Source organism: Brachyhypopomus gauderio, unplaced genomic scaffold (genome assembly GCF_052324685.1).
Source record: "Brachyhypopomus gauderio isolate BG-103 unplaced genomic scaffold, BGAUD_0.2 sc34, whole genome shotgun sequence".
In the NCBI taxonomy this organism is placed as follows: Eukaryota; Metazoa; Chordata; class Actinopteri; order Gymnotiformes; family Hypopomidae; genus Brachyhypopomus; species Brachyhypopomus gauderio.
In genome coordinates, this window is record NW_027506866.1 from 1,836,405 (window position 1) to 1,857,257 (window position 20,853).

Genomic DNA, 20,853 nt, shown 5'->3' on the forward strand with positions numbered 1-20,853 from the left:
GCAAAACAGAATGTACATTTCCTAGGACATATGTTATGAAGGTGCAGTTGGTGCAGTGAGATTGCTGTTTATCCATTTCTATTTTTATTGTGCTTTATTTCAGACCAACATGCTGTCACTAAGTGGAGGCCACACAATAAAGAGAACGATATGGTGGATCTCCAGCAAGGTCTTCACCCCAAACCTGGCAAAAAGCCTTAACTGGTGTGGCAGGGGACACAAGCGAGTATTAAAACAGACAGCCTGTGGACAGCTTGTTATTGGTGAGTATATTGGAACGACTTACATGTTACATTTTTAGCTTTAGCATGAAGCGCATAGCATTTACGGACTCTTATAGGTCATGTGGTTTTTAAAGTTTTACGGCAAAATGACTGGTAAATAACAACACCTTTGTATATTTTGGAAAATACTACTCCTCCTCCAATTACTTACTATGCTTGTAACCTAATACCTTAAGCCTAGCCTAATAACAGATACATTAGATGATTTATTTCTTACATGCAGTTTAATTAATGTATTCAGGGTAATATAGCTGATAAATGTGTAGCCCTTATGCCTCTTTAACAAGAATAGTAATAATATTTTGACACAGCTGCCGCAGTGAAGAACCCAGCGCTACCCGCTCCCATGAAAGCAGAGGCTGAAAAATGCCTAAAAGACTACCTCCACCTGGCACCAGCAAGACGCTCATCTTTAATTTGTTAATTACACGTTTGTTGCATATTGTTGATTTTCTGTTAAATAAACATGTTAACTGAAAATCCCTTTCACTTAATTTTGTTTTGTGGTAATAATATTAATAATATTAATTAATTACATAAAATAATATAGCATAATTTTCCAGTGTATATTTCTGTTTGAGTCTTTAGGCTTCTTAGTGGCTCATACGATCGCGCTGCTTGTGTATTTCGTAGCTTTAACTTAGGGAGGAAGAAGAATATAAAATCTAGCTTTAATTGTAATTCAATCTGGTTTGATTTTAAATGCCACATTCACAGGGTTGCCAACTTTTGACGTTCGCTTGGAGTGAGATTTTAACCTGGAGCCGGTGGCGAGTGTATTTTGTTGAGCGGGGGGTGGCGAACGTAAAATGGACACAGATTCAGTGTTATATCGCCGGTGGATGGCGCCAGAGCTAGCGAACTAGTAACGTATTGAATCATATATGTGGATCTGGGGTAAATAAACTGGATATTTTTTTTCTGTGTGAGATATCGGAAGTGTGGCGTGAGAGCGTGTGAAAACGGTCAAATGCGTGTGTCTCACGCTCAATGCGTGAGAGTTGGCAACCCTGCATTCAGGTACGTTCAGATGCTGCATTTTAGCTATAGCCTACTGTACATATAAGTCTGGAATGCAGCGTATGAACGTCATTTTGGCATCCAAGCCTGCCGTTTAAAAGACGTACTGCAGATGAATAAACGCCGTATTAAATAGTCTAGGAGAGATCTCATAAGCGTCTCCGAGACGCAGGCGCGATCATGACGCAGCCAGGTAGGTCTGTAATGCAGCTGCTGGAGGTCTTTCACGATCCACCACAGACTATCAGAGACGTGTTGGCGATGAGCACGCGCTCTTAAATACGTATTCCAGACGAACTGTGTTACATCCAGCAGAGTCTCTGAGATGTACATGTGCTATCAGTTTATCCTTCTATACAACCCCCTTCACCAAGCGTTCGGCTGAAGAATTAAAAGCATAAAGGAGTTTGTAGTGGACAGACCCAATTTTAGGGTTCGTACGACTGCTTGAAATACTTGGAAATACTTTCATTTTAATGTTGCTTTTTCAGATTAAAAAAAAAGTGTTGGATATTGGCTAAAGCATTTGAAGATGCTTGAAATGAACTGTGTTTCGTTTCGCAACAAATAGCTATTTGACTGAATGGTTCGCTTATATAACGTTACAAATATATAAGTTACAAATACATAAGAAATGTATCAACCTCTTGTAATTCCAGCGGTAAACTCGAGAGTGCATTAAGACGTTAAGATTGTGTGCTTTGAAAATAAACTACCATTAAATAAAATATTGCTAGTTTGTTAGGTAAGGTAGAGCTACTGGATTAAATCCTACCCAAACGAGCATATATCTTAACTACATATTAATACGCCAACGTGATCGTTTGGGGGGGGGGGGGGGGGGGGTGGTTAGGTAATAGCTAGCGAGCGAATTAGAGAAAAAGCAAAACTGTAGCTGGCTACCCAAACACGCACATTTAAAACAGTGCTGTTGTTTTGTGTATTGTTTTGAAATTAATCGACCTTATATTTGATCTTATATGCTAATAAAGCAGCGCTGCGTAGCGCGTTGTGGTGCCTGTTACCACGTCACAATCGTAGAATTCGAATTGAGCTTCCATGGAAACCGCTAGTTTACATTACGCGTTGTCATAGTGATGTGCAAACAGAACAACATTTACGGTCGACTACGAATGAATTCCGTGTCGTTTTCTTCTGCTTTTTATTCAAAAAGTTTGTTCTGAGGTTAGTTAACCCAGATAACTAAATAAGATATTCAGATTGGTTAAATCTCTACCACCTGGTCCATGGCGTACTTTGACTCCATGGCTACAAGCAGCAGTTTCCTCAGCATGGACGACTACCGTCTAGTGCAGCACAAGGTCCTCTGCTCTGCCTCCAACAGATACGAGGTGCTGGAGTTCCTTGGCCGCGGGACTTTTGGCCAGGTGGCCAAGTGTTGGAAGCGCGGCACCAGTCAATCTGTCGCCATCAAGATCCTGAAAAATCACCCTGCCTATGCCCGCCAGGGCCTGATCGAGGTGGGGAAATTATGGTAGATTTAAAAGAGGTTTTGAGAATCAATGTGTCAGGGCTGGCTCGGCTGCCACTCCCTCTACCACCAGGAGTTGCGGGACGTAATCAGCAATGATCCGTTTCAGCTGTCTGAAGTTTTGTTTATTGTTTTACCGTGCTCTCACGGCTTATATTGTTTCTCTTTTCACACGTCAAGTACCTCCCTGTACTCCCGCGTTACACAATTGTAGCCCTGATTGTGATGTTGCTTTGTTCCTGCTCTAATAAGATGTAATAGGCTGATATTGGCTAACACTGCAATTTGTAATCAGGGGCAGTGGCGGCTGGTCAATATGGGGCGCTGGGGCGCCGCCCCCTTAATATTGTTCCGATATTAAAATGAGTTCATTATAAACTGCGATAGTGAGGAAATTATTTAGTGACACTGTGTGTCTAATTGCCATGTTTGAATTTATTAAAAGTGTAAACACATAATTGTATTTAATTGCTTACATTGTGCACACTTCCTGTGTGCGGGGCACCGGTCTAATGAGAGTGCATGAAGAGGCATAAACTTTTGCCAAGCACTGATCTGAGGCTGCAGTTTAATTGGTCGGTTTCAGACACACCCACTCTTGTTGGTAGTGTCAGTCAGCTGCGGTTCGTTAAAGCTGGTTTATACTTTCGCGAGTGATCGTAGGGCGAGACTCCGCCCACCTCGCGCGAACCTCCAACGTAAATCGGTTCATGTTGAATATCAGCAGGCTGGAGCAGCAGCTCATACAAAATGAGAGAAAATTCAGTTTTATCTTTACAAAATAATCTTCTCACAAAGCATTCACTTGAAGAACGTTAGGGCAAAATTCATGTTCAAATAAATAAAGGGCAATAAGACTGCTTTATTTGTTTTTAATTTGTTTACACCCCCCTCAATTATTTGTGCACCAGCCGCCACTGATCAGGGGTCATTTCCCTCTGGAAAAGAGCATCTGCCAAATATAGCAAAAGTAAATGTCTGAAGGGAGCCATGCAGTAACTGGGCTGATGCTATTGAAGTTACGTAGCATATTAGCCCTTGAATGCTGTGCCCACATAACTTAACGCCTGTCCCATCTTCCCCCATCTGCTCAGATGAGCATCCTGAGCCGTCTCAACAAGGAGAACGTAGACGAGTTCAACATTGTTCGCTCGTACGAGTGCTTCCAGCACAGGAACCACTTATGCCTGGTGTTTGAGATGCTGGGGCAGAGCCTGCAGGACTTCGTCAAGCACAGCCCGCTGCCGCTAAAGTGCATCCGGCCCATAGTGCAGCAGTTGGCCATGGCGCTCCTGAAGCTGAAGAGTCTGGGCCTGATCCACACCGACCTCAAGCCTGACAACATCATGCTGGTGGACCCCGTCAGGCAGCCGTACCGGGTCAAGGTCATCGACTTCGGCTCCGCCACCCGCGTCTCCAAGGCCGTGTGCTCCTCCTACCTGCAGACCAGATACTACCGGTGAGTGGCGCGGCCTAAGGCATATTGGAAACAGATGCATGGTTGCGGGAATCGCTTCCGCTCGAGTGTGCTTGAGAGGTGAACTGCCCGTTGTGGATGGCTATGGTGACACGGCTGCACATTAAGATTGTGATAAGCATTACGATGAACTGCAACGCGTTTGATTGCCATTTGATTTATAAGTGATGTATTTTTAACTGGATCATGTAAGTGTTGTCATTTATCCAAACACCAAAGAATATCTTAATATCTTCAGTGCCTGAGAAGTTAAGATGCTCTCAGCACACATAAAAATATTTTTTTGGTTGGTTTTATGCTTCAGGCTTTGGTAATATCAGTACAGGGTACCCGCACTGCTCGATTGTAGTTACACCATGGCAGTGTTGTTCTGTATTTACGTAGTGGAGAACAGCACATCAGTATGTAGTGTCAGTGTGTCAGTGTAGTGTCAGTGTCAGGTTACACTACAGTAGTAGATGGGTAATGCACAGGCCAGTATTGTGCTACCAGTTTACCAAAAGAATATTTCAGGTAGTAAAAAAAATACTTCTTAAAGCTTTTACATTTTCACACATTAATTCATCACTCTGTGTTAAAGTGAGTACCTTTGAATCACCACAAACCACAGTATCATGCTAAACGTCATGATGGACGTTTTTGTCTTTTTGGTCCAGATCGCCCGAGATCATCCTGGGTCTCCCGTTCTGCGAGGCCATCGATATGTGGTCCCTGGGCTGTGTCATCGCCGAGCTCTTCCTGGGCTGTCCCCTGTATCCTGGAGCATCTGAATACGATCAGGTCAGCCCACGGGCCTCGGACCCGAACCTCGCCTTTCTCACGCTTCTGTCTTTATTCACGAAGCATCGAAGAACAGTGCTGATTTAGAGTCTGCTTTCCCACCTCCTTTCCAGAACTTCCTCGCTGTGTAATAAAGATGTAAATCTTGTTTGGGAGAAGAGTGGAGTTGCTAACAGTGATGGCCACCTTTATTCTAACTATGCAGCTTGCTAGCTGTCTGTAATGACTGGCAAGGAAGAGACTATGAATGATTTTTGGGGAACCAACAAAACAATTAACTCAAATGTGTTGAGAGTGTGATCTGTGGGCCCTTTAGGCCTGAGATGTGTTTGCTGGCTATAATTGGTAATCTAATAAGAGCTCTTTACAGTAGTGCTAGAAATACTGTCTTGCAGTGGGAAAAAATCTCAGGTTTGCATGACAGTGGAATTCTAAGATGGGTCCAGGTGAAGCTCCCAGTACAACAGGGTTGACTGGTGCAAGGTGTTTTAGGAAAGCGAGGCCCTTACTGTGTTAGAGGTGCAGACCCATGGTGGCTTTGTGGCTGTAGGGACATGTAGGGTTTGGATAGAGTAGTTGTCTTTGCTAGCTCGTCTTCAGGATCAATATATGAACATAAAATAAAGTCATCCCATCATACCATAAAATCATCCCTCCTGTACGCTGTCGCCGCAGATCCGGTACATCTCCCAGACGCAGGGCCTTCCAGCAGAGAACCTCCTGAGTGCGGGAACCAAGACCAGATGCTTCTTCCACAGGGGCTCTGGCTCCAGCTACCATCTGTGGAGACTCAAGGTCCCCCATCCTTCTTGTGCCATGTGTTCGGTTCATAAGAGATCTGTAATGGCACCTGACAGTACACCTGAACGTTTTTTCTCCTTCTATGTTCCCCAGACGCCTTTAGAGCATGAGGTGGAGATTGGCGTCAAGTCCCAAGAGACCAGGAGATACATTTTCGACCGTCTCGATGACATGAAGCAGGTTATTTGTGCTCTTGTACACCTTATTGCACGCTTAGCATTACTGCTGTGACATGCAAATGAAGAACAAAGCGCACCAGCTGCTGGTGGAGCATGTAGAGCAAGGTCTTGGTTTTGAGTTCAAGGGTTTGAGGGTTCGTGCTGTCATAATAAGAAGTGTATGTAAGTCACAACAGCGCCTGTGAAATGCAGAGGAACACACGGCAATGTTGCTGCTGAAACAGCGTCTTAGGCACATCGCCGCCCTCTGCTGGCACATAATATGACCTACCCGTTCGTCTCCCATGCAGGTCAACATGCCCATTCTGGAAGGCACAGACGTTCAGGTGGAGAAGGCTGACCGGTGGGAGTTCATCAACCTGCTTAAAAAGATGCTGACGCTGGACGCAGGGAAACGGATCACGCCATTGGAGACTCTCAAACACCCATTCGTCACCATGGCTCACCTCTCTCACTACCCTCACAGTGCACAGTGAGTGTGTACAGGGCCGTCCCTCCGTCTCACACAGTCCAGCCTGTGTTCCAGCTCCGACGCGGGCAGGATGGTTTGCGTGTCGATCATTATGCAAGGCTGGGCGCTCCATAATTTGCTTCTTTCGTGTAAAATGTATTCAGACAAGGAAGCACACTAAAGTTGCATGCAAATGGAAGAAAACCCCAAAGAGCTCTTTTTAAGGAACGCCATCTTATTGTAACTTGCTGTAGCACAGTGCTGTAACTCACCTCTTTCTGTCTCACTGACTCTGTGTGTCACTCTCGTTGTCTGTCTCACTCTCTGTCTCTCTCACTTTGCAGTGTAAAGTCTTGCTTCCAGAACATGGAGATCTGTAAGCGGAGGTGCACGGGCTTCGACGGCAGCAGAGGCCTGTTCGGCAGTGGGGGCGTGGCTGGGGGCGGGGCTGGGGGCGGGGGCCAGCACCAACTCCAACCTACCAGTCACCTTCAGCAGCCAGCCCGACCAACACAGCCAGGTGGGCCTGCCAGCACAAGCTTGTCGTGTGTTGCACCAGTATCCCCAAACCTACAGCTCACAATAAACACTGCAGGTGTTCAGATAAGAAATTACTCACCGGAAATGTGCTTTTCAGCTATGTTTGAAGGGTCTTGCCATTAAGTACATGTGACCTGTTTGTTGGTTGTGTGTGTGTCCTCTGCCACGCACCCATCTCAGCCCATCGTCATCTCGGACACACTCCACCCCGCTGTCAGAATAATCACCATCTCCAGCGACACCGAGGGCAAGGACAATCCCACCAGGTGCCCTCCCCACGAACTCCTTTGCTCCGCCTCCTGTGCCTCTGAGCTCTGTGTTTGCTCTGTGTTGAAACGGTCACCCTTCTGTTTGCTCACTTTGTGGATTTAAACACTCCTCCCTAGCTGCGGCGTGAACAAGCGGGTGGACGTCAACAGCTGTGTGACCGTGCGGGACTCGGACACCTGCAGCCCGCTCAGCCCCAGGCGCCTGCCCACCTTTGTGGAAAACGCCGCCACCCTGCCCAAGTCGCTGGCCATGGTCATCCCACCGGGTGAGTCCCACGCGCTCTGCCTCTCCCTCCCCTCCGGCTCTGTCGACAGGCCGCAGTCGTTGATCACTGTCTCGCATCTCCTTATAGAATCGAGCGCCGCGGCCTCCGGGATGGTCCAAAAAGACCTCGGTTGTGCCTTCTGCCAGAGCAGCCCTGCCCGGCGCCGAGAGACACAGAGCCGCGTCCTCCAAGTTTCAGCCTCTCTGAGCCAGGTAGAGCGTCTGTAGAGCAGTTTGCCTTCTCACGCTGCAGCTGCCGTCACACTTCACACTGCCCCATAGAAAATCTTATCTTCGCCCTGTTGTCTTATCCACATGCTGCAACCAGGTGTAGTCCAGAGAGTAGTTCAGCTGGGAGTATTGATATCTCACTGCCATTTTGTGTCTTGGCTCCTCCTACAGGTCCAGGATCTGTTGTGATCTCATGACAGTTCAGGAGGCAGATCCCCCTGGCACCAGTCCACCAGTCAGGAGGATCAACTCACTCCCTGCTCTTTCTTCAATTTGCACTCCTGTTACATTTGCACATTATATTTCTAATTCATTGCATACGTTCACTTTAATCGTAATTACACCAGATTCCTCATACATTCACTTTGCACATACAGTATGTTTACTTACTGCTGCATACGCCACTTACTTGAATGTAAATTTCAGAGACCTCTATTTATTTTATTATATATATAAACAACTCAGCTATATTTTTTATCTTTACTATTGTACTTACCGTTACTATTGTACTATTCCTTTTTTTACTGTTTTAGTTAATGTTAATTTTAAGTAAATGTTTACCGCTGTACTATGGAGTCTGAGAGTAACGTAATTTCAATCCTGTGTATGTCCTGCACGTATCACAGATTTGACAATAAAGTAGACTTTGACTTTGAACTACCCCTCAGCAGGCTCTTCTTACCTGAAAAAAATGACTTTATTACAGAATTTCAATACTGCAGTGTCTGGGCTTTTTTGTTTGTTTGTTAGTCCATTTTTGTTTGTTTTAGCCTATTTTAGTAATTTGTTTTTAAATTATGTTTATTTCAGATGCATCATCTGTTTTATATATTTATTTTTATTTAACATTTATTCAACCAGGAGGAATCTCACTGAGTTACAATAACTCTTCTCCCAGGGAGTCCTGGCCAATATTTGCAGAACAAAACAATTATACACAATGACATACAATACTTCTATACACAACACAATTTCAGAGAGGGTAAGAAGCCTAGGTTTAAGACAGCTTGACGCTCATTCCAAACATAAGGCGCATACAATGAAAAAGCCATTTTCCCCAACTCAATCAATCAATCAATCAAATTTTATTTATATAGCACTTTTTACAACAGTTGTTGTCACAAAGCAGCTTTACAAGTGCCGAGTCCTAGCCCCCAGTGAGCAAGCCAAGGGCAACAGTGGCAAGGAAAAACTCCCTAGTTTTTTGCATGAGGAAGAAACCTTGAGAGGAACCAAGACTCAGGGGGGGAACCCATCCTCCTCTGGCCGACAACGCTCACCATGACCAACTCTGTTCTTTCTAATGGGCTATCTAAGAGCAACTTGATCTTTTGTATGAAGCACACTGTTTTGCTTTTGACTGAAAGCAGTAATGGTTTAAAATGTTATTTGATGCCAAATGATAATAAACAAGTTCATATCTATGAAACCAGTGTTGTCAGTGAAGTTCATTTACAATAATTATAACAATTAAGTATTAATAATAAAAAATCTCATAAGTAAAAGTATTAAAAACTTGATGTATTAACTGTAAGCAGTTCTTTCTTAATAGTTTAAGGTATTTGTAATTGTGTAGTTAAATTAACAAGTAAAAGCAACTGAGTAATTTTAAATTGAGTAATTTCAACTTTTAATTAGTTCACTCTATTTAAATCATATAAGTATGAATTGTATCCATACAACTCAATACCTCTGTTTTTTAATGTAGATTGAACTTATTAGGGTTAACAGTGTGTGATAATGCAGACACGAAATAAAGACGACTATTGTATTCTTCATCACAGCTGTGGCGTTATGGTGAAATATCTGATCGGTTAGAGCAGTTCTTAACCAATTAGATTGTGTGGCAGGAATGAACTGTTTTATACATGTGTTAGCAATGTATTAATTTGGATAGATTGCTGATAATGCTAGCTTGCTGCTAACGTTAGCATTCAGTAAATGTGTTGCTGTGTTTAGAGTTTTAAAAATGTATCTCAAGTATTGGGAAACGCATGTTAGCAGTCGTAAAAAAACTAAAGGATTTCTTAGAATTTAGCAGAAATTTTAGTTAGAAATACACTCACTACCAGCAGGATGTAAAGTTGGTGTTTATTTTAGCTTGTTTGAAGTAAATAAATGAAAATGCTTCCTCTCTCTCTCTCTCTCTCTCTAATTTTATGTTGTGCAAGGCAAGCATTTTATTGCTCAAAAATAACTTTATTGCTTAAAAGCACTGATTTGAGGAATCTCTGTTCATGTCACGTTATAGCCTATGTCTTGTCATTCACTTGATCTTTTGTATGAAGCACACTGTTTTGCTTTTGACTGAAAGCAGTAATGGTTTAAAATGTTATTTGATGCCAAATGATAATAAACAAGTTCATATCTATGAAACCAGTGTTGTCAGTGAAGTTCATTTACAATAATTATAACAATTAAGTATTAATAATAAAAAATCTCATAAGTAAAAGTATTAAAAACTTGATGTATTAACTGTAAGCAGTTCTTTCTTAATAGTTTAAGGTATTTGTAATTGTGTAGTTAAATTAACAAGTAAAAGCAACTGAGTAATTTTAAATTGAGTAATTTCAACTTTTAATTAGTTCACTCTATTTAAATCATATAAGTATGAATTGTATCCATACAACTCAATACCTCTGTTTTTTAATGTAGATTGAACTTATTAGGGTTAACAGTGTGTGATAATGCAGACACGAAATAAAGACGACTATTGTATTCTTCATCACAGCTGTGGCGTTATGGTGAAATATCTGATCGGTTAGAGCAGTTCTTAACCAATTAGATTGTGTGGCAGGAATGAACTGTTTTATACATGTGTTAGCAATGTATTAATTTGGATAGATTGCTGATAATGCTAGCTTGCTGCTAACGTTAGCATTCAGTAAATGTGTTGCTGTGTTTAGAGTTTTAAAAATGTATCTCAAGTATTGGGAAACGCATGTTAGCAGTCGTAAAAAAACTAAAGGATTTCTTAGAATTTAGCAGAAATTTTAGTTAGAAATACACTCACTACCAGCAGGATGTAAAGTTGGTGTTTATTTTAGCTTGTTTGAAGTAAATAAATGAAAATGCTTCCTCTCTCTCTCTCTCTCTCTCTAATTTTATGTTGTGCAAGGCAAGCATTTTATTGCTCAAAAATAACTTTATTGCTTAAAAGCACTGATTTGAGGAATCTCTGTTCATGTCACGTTATAGCCTATGTCTTGTCATTCACTTGATCTTTTGTATGAAGCACACTGTTTTGCTTTTGACTGAAAGCAGTAATGGTTTAAAATGTTATTTGATGCCAAATGATAATAAACAAGTTCATATCTATGAAACCAGTGTTGTCAGTGAAGTTCATTTACAATAATTATAACAATTAAGTATTAATAATAAAAAATCTCATAAGTATCTCTTAAGTTATTTGTAACTGTGTAGTGATTAATACTGTAGCAGGAACCACATACCAAAATTATAGCAATAGCAAAAATGCCTTTATTAAAACAGAGATATCTCTGGGGATCTCACATTCTAACATCAGAGAGACCCAACAAGTGTTTGTACATGCCGTCTTTATATACGATTTCTCCACGCCCCAAACTCACAGATCTGCTTCTATGCCTTACATGGTATTGTTGTTCGAACAAACAAGACTTCTCTCTTTGTCTCCAAACCTAACATCTCTTATACATATGGTTCCTGTCTCTGGACTGTCTGCTTGACCCGAGGTCATCATACATCAGGATGTCATACATTCATGTTTCACCCATGTCAGCATTATTAGTTCACCACTTCTGCTTGAGCAATCACCTTCTCGTTTATACTCCTTACGCATCATGATTTCCTAAGGCCCTCTCTCGGGTTCAGAGCTCGGACACATTTAAAACAATAGTTACATTTAATTCCTATATTATGTTTAAAGGGTAAGCAAAATATATTGTTGCTAATGCTAGTGCTAAGCAAAAAACTCAAAATCATAACAAAAGTTAAATTAACAAGTAAAAGCAACTGAGTAATTTAAAATTGAGTAAATTGAGTAATTTCAACTTTTGATTAGTTCACTCTATTTAAATCATATAAGTATGAGTTGTATCCATACAACTCAATTATATTAGTTTTGACAGAAGCCATTACTAAATTTTTTTGAGGCAACGAGTTACCTCTGTTTTTTAAGTAGATTGAACTTATTAGGGTTAATTGGTTGCCTTGAAGTTTGCGGTGGGGAGCAAAGACACGCGGGACACGCCTACTTTTTTGGTAGCCTATCAGTATAGTTAATTATATTTCCTCTTATGTGACTGGATTATCCTGGATGATTTGCGTTAGCGTTTGGATAGCTCGTTAGCTGACCAGGGGGCTATTCCACGAAGCGAGCTTATGAAAGCGGCGCTTATTAGAGTGAGCCTCGCTTGAGTTAGCCAAACAGTTCACTTCCGTCTAGTTCCGTTCCACTAACGAAATCCAGATGCAACCTATTCCCGCTAATTCAAGCCAGGCTTTTGTAATTGGCGATCATGCGCGTGCACACAGTATTTACACAGCCTCACTAATCGATATTCGAAAAGGCAAGAAAATGTCGAAAGAGCTGAAGAAACGAGCAGCTTTTTTTTTCTTCTGCTGAACAGGAGCTGCTCATACGTCTTTATGAGGAATATAAACACGTTATTATGAAGAAAGGCAACACATCCTGTATTAATAAAGCCAGAGAAGCTGCTTGGCATAATATTGCAGACAGATTAAATGCGTGAGCATATACACTACCGTTCAAAAGTTTGGGGTCACCTAGACAATTTTGTGTTTTCCCTGAAATCTCATACTTTTATTTATCAAATGAGTTGCAAAATGAATAGAAATATAGTCCAGACATTGACAAGGTAGAAATAATGTTTTTTTTTTTATTTGAAATAATTTTCTACTTTAAACTTTGCTTTCGTCAAAGAATGCTCCCTTAGCAGCAATTACAGCATTGCAGACCTTTGGCATTTTAGCTGTTAATTTGCTGAGGTAATCTGGAGAAATTTCACCCCATGCTTCCAGAAGCCGCTCCCACAAGTTTGATTGGGTTAATGGGCACTTTTTTTGTACCATACGGTCAAGCTGCTCCCACAACAGCTCAATGGGGTTGAGATCTGGTGACTGCGCTGGCCACTCCATTACCGATAAAACACCAGCTGCCTGCTTCTTCTCTAAATAGTTTGTGCATAATTTGGAGGAGTGCTTTGGGTCATTGTCCTGTTGCAGGATGAAATTGGCTCCAATCAAGCGCTGTCCACAGGGTATGGCATGGTGTTGCAAAATGGAGTGATAGCCTTCCTTATTCAAAATCCCCTTTACCTTGTTCAAATCTCCCACTTTACCAGCACCAAAGCAACCCCAGACCATCACATTACCTCCACCATGTTTGACAGATGGTGTCAGGCACTCTTCCAGCATCTTTTCAGTTGTTCTGCGTCTCACAAATGTTCGTCTGTGTGATCCAAACACCTCAAACTTTGATTCATCTGTCCATAACACTTTTTTCCAATCTTCCTCTGTCCAATGTCTGTGTTATTTTGCCCATATTAATCTTTTTCTTTGCCACTCTGCCCTGAAGGCCAGCATCCCGGAGTCGCCTCTTCACTGTAGACGTTGACACTGGCATTTTGCGGGTACTATTTAATGAAGCTGCCAGTTGAGGACCTGTGAGGCGTCGATTTCTCAAACCTGAGACTCTAATGTACTTGTCTTCTTGCTCAGTTGTGCAGCGGTGCCTTCCACTTCTCCTTCTACTCTGGTTAGAGCCTGTCTGTGCTCTCCTCTGAAGGGAGTAGTACACACCATTGTAGGAAATCTTCAGTTTCTTGCAAAATGTCTTGCATGGAATAGACTTCATTTCTCAGAACAAGAATAGACTGTCGAGTTTCAATTGAAAGTTGTTTTTTTCTGGCCATTTTGTGATTTTAATCGAACCAACAATTGTAATGCTCCAGATTCTCAACTAGCTCAAAGGAAGGTCAGTTTTATAGCTTCTCTAATCAGCAAAACTGTTTTCAGCTGTGCTAACCTACTTGCACAAGGGTTTTCAAGGGTTTTCTAAATATCCAATAGCCTCCTTACAGAGTTAGCAAACACAATGTACCATTAGAACACTGGAGTGATGGTTGTTGGAAATGGGTCTCCATACATCTATGTAGATATTGCATTAAAAACCAGATGTTTACAGCTAGAATAGTCATTTACCACATTAATAATGTATAGAGTGTATTTTTGATGCATTTAATGTTAGCTAAATTGAAAAAAAAAAACAGCTTTTCTTTCAAAAATAAGAACATTTCTAAGTGACCCCAAACTTTTGAACGGTAGTGTAATTTAATCCATTCATTGGCATTTTAAAAGTGTTATAGTAAATTAATAATGTTAATAATAATTTCATGATTTAAAAGTAACATGAGCAGGGTTAAGAGAACGTGGCAGCAGGTCAAGGTGAAATATAAAAATATACTCCAGAATGGTAAGTACAGTTGATTAGTCCAATGTGCAGGAAAAGGTAAAACACCATATTAAATAACTATATAAAATATTTTAGCAACCAGAAAGAAAACTGCTACTGCTACTGCTGCTGCTGCTGGTGGGCCTCCTGTAGCAGCCCTCACTCCTGCAGAAGACCTTGCTTTAGAGCAAAACAGCGGACACCCCATCATTGTGGGAATTGAAGGAGGAACATCATCTGATCCTGTCTGTCCTCATGATACACAGCCTTATGTTAAAGGTAGGTTCAGTTGTTTCTCAGATTTTACATGTTTGTTCTTACAGGCTACATCATAGTATTATTGTATTCTTGATGACTACAGTGGTGGGGGGTGTGCGGACTCTTTTAGACCCTCCTGTATTTGACAATGATGTGAGTACCATAAACCAGCCTATTTCTTATGACGGAACCCTGAGGATCGTTAACATTTATGTGTCTTAATTTGTTGTTTGCAGGGGGAGATTGCCGGACCATCCAGGATGGTACAGGAGAATGAGGACACAGTGTCTGCCTGTTCTGTAAGGCGTGTGTGTCTATGTATCTGTCTGTTAATGTGCTGTGTGATCTCATGATTTGTGTTGTGTTTAAAGGAAATGGAAGAACAGAGAGAAGACCCTCAGGCCTCCATGTCCAGAGCTCACACCTCTGCAAGAGAACACGTGAGTAGTAGTTATGCAGTTCAACATGAATAAATACTTTTCAATCTTGACTATACTTCAGTCTTAAAGGAATCTGAGATTAGTGAGATCTACAAAAGGTTCTTGCTCCAAGATATAGAATGTAAAAAAGCAGATCTGCAATACAAAAAACTAAAAATATGGAAGTTGGAGCTTGAAATAAAGAAAATGGAGAAAAATGTGAGTATTTGCAAAAAGGTCTCACTTTAATATGCTTGTTTTTGCAAGATAAGTAAATCAAAGTTTCTTCTGTCCACAGGCTCAGCAAGACTATTAATAAATTTCTCTTTCTAAAAAAAAGCCGTCTTGTTTTATGTTAATAGTGTTAATGAACAAATGCAAACAAAATATTCCCTTAACCAAAGTAAGTGTTTGCATACATGTCCCTCATAGCTCTACCATCCATGTGGTCTGCAATTAAAATGCCATCTTCCCATTGCTCCAACTGCACTCTTGGCATTTCTTCTTTTTGCAGTATTGCCACATTGTGCAAAACTGCACAGGGTGCTACGATATCACAGGCTCTCTCAGGGGTGACTCTGAGATGGCGCAAGCAGTTAAATCTGCTCTTTAACTGTCCAAATGCCATCTCACTGCATGCCCTTGTCTTAGAATGTGCACGATTGAACCTCCTCTCTGCATCTGTTGTAGGGTCTGCATATGGGGTAAGGAGAAAAGGTTGGCAGGGGTAACCCCTATCTCTAAGCAATAAGCCAGGAAAAGCACCTACAATTATAAGGAGAAGAGTTAAACACTGAGGCCAAATCTGCACTATTTTGTGTGGTTGGAGTGTTCTTACCTTGGGCAAACCTCTGTGCCAGTGAGGAGGCACGAAATATTGTGCACCGAGCCGGGCCATTTTACCTCAATGTTGGAGAATAGAAATTGGCTGGTGCAAACCATTTAGAACAATGGCAAAAGTGACAAAGGGTGAAAGTTGTTCAAACCCATGAACTGACATGCTTTACATTTTCTGTTGGGTAGGCAAAACTTGCATGTACCTGTACATTGATGCTGTGAAATAATTTTTTGGTTCACATAGTCTGCCTCCATGGGTACAGATGGAGCCTTTATCCAGATGTGAGTACAGTCTATAGCACCAATGACATTTGAAAATCCTAGAGAATTCAATGCGTTTTGAATTGAATGAATTTTAGCATGAAATAGTTGATTAAGATGAATACAAAGCACTTTGGTAAGTGCTCTGGATAAGAGCATCTGTTAAAGTCATATACATTTAACTCCAGTGCCAGCCCCCTACTGCCTGACCGGATAAACCTACACCATGATGGACATTACTACATCTTTTCCTTTTCTTTATTTTCTTTCTGTCTAAATTGTTGTTGTTGTTGTCATGGTGACCGGTGTCGGCCAGAGGAGGATGGGTTCGCCCCCCTGAGTCTTGGTTCCTCTCAAGGTTTCTTCCTCATGCAAAAAAACTAGGGAGTTTTTCCTTGCCACTGTCGCCCTTGGCTTGCTCTCTGGGGGCTAGGACTCGGCACTTGTAAAGCTGCTTTGTGACAACAACTGTTGTAAAAAGCGCTATATAAATAAAATTTGATTGATTGATTGATTGACTCCAAGTTACTGATCAAACCAACACTACTTCTCATGAATACATGACAGCTGTTCTGAAAAGGATGGGAAGGATGCCTCTGTGACCAGGGAATTTGATGAATATATTAAGGAAACGCTTAAGCGCAAGGTAAACCTTTCGAATTTTGCGGCAGACCGTTGCCTTACTAAGATGTTATGCATCCCCAACGCTGTACAGAAATGCACGACTGGCAAAGAAGCGCAAAGCGATACAGACCGTTTGGGGTTTGGTAAGAGCTTTACTACGTCTAGTGGTCTTCTCAATATATGGCCCCAGTAATTTACAAAGATATATAATACTGTGTCTTCTGAACAAATAAGTAGTCATCTGGAAAGCCCAGTGGATCTGTCCTGTCCTGGAATGACCTTGGAGCTGGTAGCATGAATGCTCTGCACACTATACACGCTCCCTCATCTACTGGATTCTCTACAAATGGGCATGCCATGGTCAATCAGCCTTCAGCCTTCACTGTTAGCTGCTCTTTTATAGCATACATTTTGGATTATTTGTATCACCTGTATGAAAATCTTGGTAAGGTAGTTGTCTGTGTCCATTTCCTTTTTGCACCATTAAGTTAACCACACATTTACATTATTTATACTGAACATATATAAATTGCAGAGTGATATGATTTGCTTGTAATTTGAACACAAAAGAGGAAGTATGGGGATAAATATATACCTAAAAGTATCTTCACCTAAATTACTCAGTATTAATAATTATTAATACTCAGGTACAAAGAATTGTATTTTTTGTGATATAGTTTATACTAATGTATGTTTCTGCACCATAACTGCGATTAGACACTGTATTCCATTTTACACTGACCTGAATTTGTGAAGATTAAATCAATACATTAAAATGTGCAGAAACCTCACTGATTAACAATGAATATGTACTCTTAAGATCGAAATATATATATTGCATTTGGAAATATAATTATTAAATTTTTATAATAATAACCTGCAATCATTCCAAACTAATAATTACAGTACTCAATTAAATGTATAAAGATATGATATTATATGCTACATCCACAGCAATTTAATGGATAGGATTGCAGCAGAACCTTGTTCCTCAATTCAGTTTTCCGGATGGCGAGACTGACATCACGCTGCTCAGCCAATAGAAGCGGTCCCGCTAAGCTAAGCCTCAACTCTAGCCTGGTACAGAGCAGGTTAGTTCAAACGTATATGTTGCTGTAGTAACTGAGCGAGGCTCAAGTCTAGCCTCTTTCGTGGAACCGAATTTGAGCAAAATGAGCCAGGCTTGTCTTAAAAAGCCCGGCTTACTGAGTTAGCTCGCTTCGTGGAATACCCCCCAGATCCTTGTTTCTTGTGTATGTGATAAATTACATTCTGCACAGTTACCTCAATATATGTCAACAGAAAATAACAATCATAGAACAATATATATCTATAGTCACCATGACAACAGTTATCATAAGTGTTAGTATTTCAAAGTGCAAAAAGAGCAGAGCTCCTAGGTGTGTTAAACCTGATGTGATTCACTAAAATCTGTGCTCCTTATTTAAAAGGACTTCTGAGTTTAAGGATTTAGCTTTCTGCTAATTCAAAATGTTAAAAACGTTTGACTTTCTTCCTCTCTCTTTCATTTAGAGTGCAGGCACAGTAAGAAATGCACAAACATCTCCATCCTCAATTAGAATCCATGTTGGGCTTTATTTTTGTCTGGAGGTCTGGCTGGCAGCTCTCATGTGGTCGGGAGGTTCTTCACAAACTCTCTTAGGCTCTTGCGGATATTGGAAGGTTGGGAACCAGCGCAGTCCAGCAGCGCGGGGCCCATGTGGGCATGAAGGGCTTGGCATAGGTGGACAGTGGCCCCGTCACGCTTCCACCCCTCCCGTGGACCGTACCACTGTTGCTGGAGGTCCCCAGGAGCTACCAGAGCAGAGGGAGCACCTTCTGCTCAACCAGTTGTGGCTTGCAGGGGTAGAGTTCCCTAACCAGCTCTATAAAAAGAACATTTAAAAGGAACAATGATCAATAAATCAACCCTGGACAGCACTGGGTTATTACAGAAGCATTTTCTTAACCTAGAAAGATTTCATTCAATTAAAGTGACAGTATTTGGTAACAATGGTAACTCTCTGGAATGATTATTATCAATATTATAAATATTATTAATTAATATAGGAATTATAGTATTTCTGGTAAATCTTTTATCTTTTTTATCTCTGGCATCTCTTAGCATATCAGTGGAATGACTTTCTGAAAGAATAGTTTTTTGATGTCTACACATACATTTGTTTAATGAGTTAACATGGGGCATAGTGGATGGGATAAAAAATCCTCATCATGTATCCAATCATGAATCGCTACCTTGGATTTCAGAGTGTGGACAGTGTCCCTGATGGTTGCCAGGTCTTTAGCAGGGATGTACTTTTCCACCATCTTATCAAAGTCATGGTGGGAGGACAGGAACAGCAGCATACGCCGGCCCAAGCGCCTGAGACGAGGAACAGACCCCAAAACAGGAGAGAACCATGAGGGACCCGTAACTCACAGCACACTGACCATTTATCTTACCAGCACAATTTTACAAGGCTGTCTGTGTCTAGAAAACACGATAGTGCTTCTATTACTCTACAATTTAGCAGCATTTGCTGACTTCAGGGTATCAGACTAGGAGACTAAAAGAATCAGCAAAATATTACTATCTGGGAAACTGAATAAGCTTTGTAGAATTCTCGTTCTGATCCCAGTACTAACTTGGTTTCTTGTGAAGAGTCCTGTGCCAACTTGGAGACTGCAGGAATCATTCGCGGTGTGACGTCTTTCGCCCCAGACAATAAGCGGCCAGCACCAATCTTCTCTACCAAAGTAGCCAAGTGCCGAGCAGTACACTTTCTTACTGCAGCATTCAGATTACTTTTGAGGAAAACAGAAGGAAAAAAATAACTATTATAATAATAGTAATAACTATTAATCCATCCAATCAATGTATACAGTACAACTTTTAGCTTCTATAAAGAAACTTAAAACCCTTATGTATGATCTAAGTGCACAATCAAATGATCATATTCTATTCGATTGCTTAGCTTGCACCAGTTAGTGTACATGTGTATTTTTAAACAGAAAATGTTTGTATGTCCTCTGTGAGCTAGCTAACTAGCCTATTTTTTAAGCATTGTGAAGGGCAGTTTGGATCAGCAGAGCGGAGATGGAACGCAATAAAAATAACATATAAGAGGATAAATAACTAAAAATATTGATATAGGCCAGGGCAATATTTTGAAAGAACATTGGAGAGGTAAAAACAGCAGCCAAAATTAGTGCTGTGTTAGCTTCTTGTGACTGTTGTTGCTATCTGAAAGCCACAGTTTAAAGCTCACTGCAGGCTAACTGACCAGAGTCCTCCAGCGAGAAGGGCGTTCATGCTCCGAATGGGGGTGCAGTTCTGCACCATGCTGTCCAGAGCTGTGTCCATGTCCTGCCTGATGAAGGCATTGGACTCCGCTGCTTTGTGGAGGAGGACCTTAGCTATAGCCTCCACTTCCTGGTCCATCCCTTTCTGCAGGCTGGAGTACAACTCCCTCAAGGACACCACCGCCATGCGGGACACGCCAGAGCGCAGGTTCAGCACCTGCAGGAAAGACGACGTTCCAGCTCGTTTTAGCCACATCCAACACTGCCACCGCCATCTTAATAAGTATAATCCACCACTGCAATGTGTTATGTAGGTGGAAATACCTTAATCACTAATTACAGTTAGATATGCCATCTGAATTTCAATTAGATGAGAAATGTTATCAAAAAAGAATTTCAAAGTACTACGCTAAATCTGACTTGACTTTGTCAGCAACGTGTACACATGTAATGTGTACATGCTGATGGCATGTTTGTATTCTGTCTATCCACTGATTTGTTTGCACTGGACATACACGGACATCAGTGGGTTGTGCCTCTTCGGTAATGGTAGACCTTGATCTGATTGTTCTCGTCCAGGCCGAGCTGGACCAGCCCATTGGTGGGTGGGGCAGCTGGGTAGCGTGTGAAGAGAGGCCTGGGCAGAGGTTCAGGAGAGTACAAGGGTGCAAGAGAGTGTGTGTGAAAATATGATGCATTCTGTTCCCGTACTGGTTTGTGTGTGATACGTACATGTGTATAAGCTGAGGGGGAGAGAGAGATTGTGAAAGGATACACATTTGGGTCTTTGCGTTGTGATTCCAGCCACCTTTTGTTGTCTTCAATCAGTCTCTGCAGCCTCTGGCTATCTAGCTTAGAGGAGAGACTACACACACACATACACACACACACACACACACACACACACA

At 41.4% G+C, this 20,853-nt stretch overlaps 1 protein-coding gene across 1 annotated transcript; it reads left to right on the forward strand.

Moving 5' to 3' along the window:
• Positions 1-2,551: 2,551 nt before the first annotated feature.
• Positions 2,552-7,978, forward strand: LOC143485507 (homeodomain-interacting protein kinase 1-like). Its single transcript, XM_076984954.1, has 11 exons — positions 2,552-2,785; positions 3,891-4,255; positions 4,930-5,053; positions 5,729-5,848; positions 5,948-6,034; positions 6,324-6,505; positions 6,829-7,042; positions 7,205-7,290; positions 7,411-7,559; positions 7,647-7,771; positions 7,961-7,978. Exons 1-11 carry the CDS (start codon positions 2,552-2,554, stop codon positions 7,976-7,978), a joined length of 1,704 nt encoding a protein of 567 aa, XP_076841069.1.
• Positions 7,979-20,853: the final 12,875 nt, after the last annotated feature.

Coding starts and splice junctions, on each gene's coding strand:
- LOC143485507 (XM_076984954.1), top strand. CDS start 2,552: ATGGCGTACTTTGACTCCATGGCTACAAGCAGCAGTTTCCTCAGCATG. Junction 5,849..5,947: donor ACCATCTGTGGAGACTCAAG/GTCCCCCATCCT, acceptor TATGTTCCCCAG/ACGCCTTTAGAGCATGAGGT. Junction 6,035..6,323: donor GTCTCGATGACATGAAGCAG/GTTATTTGTGCT, acceptor TCTCCCATGCAG/GTCAACATGCCCATTCTGGA.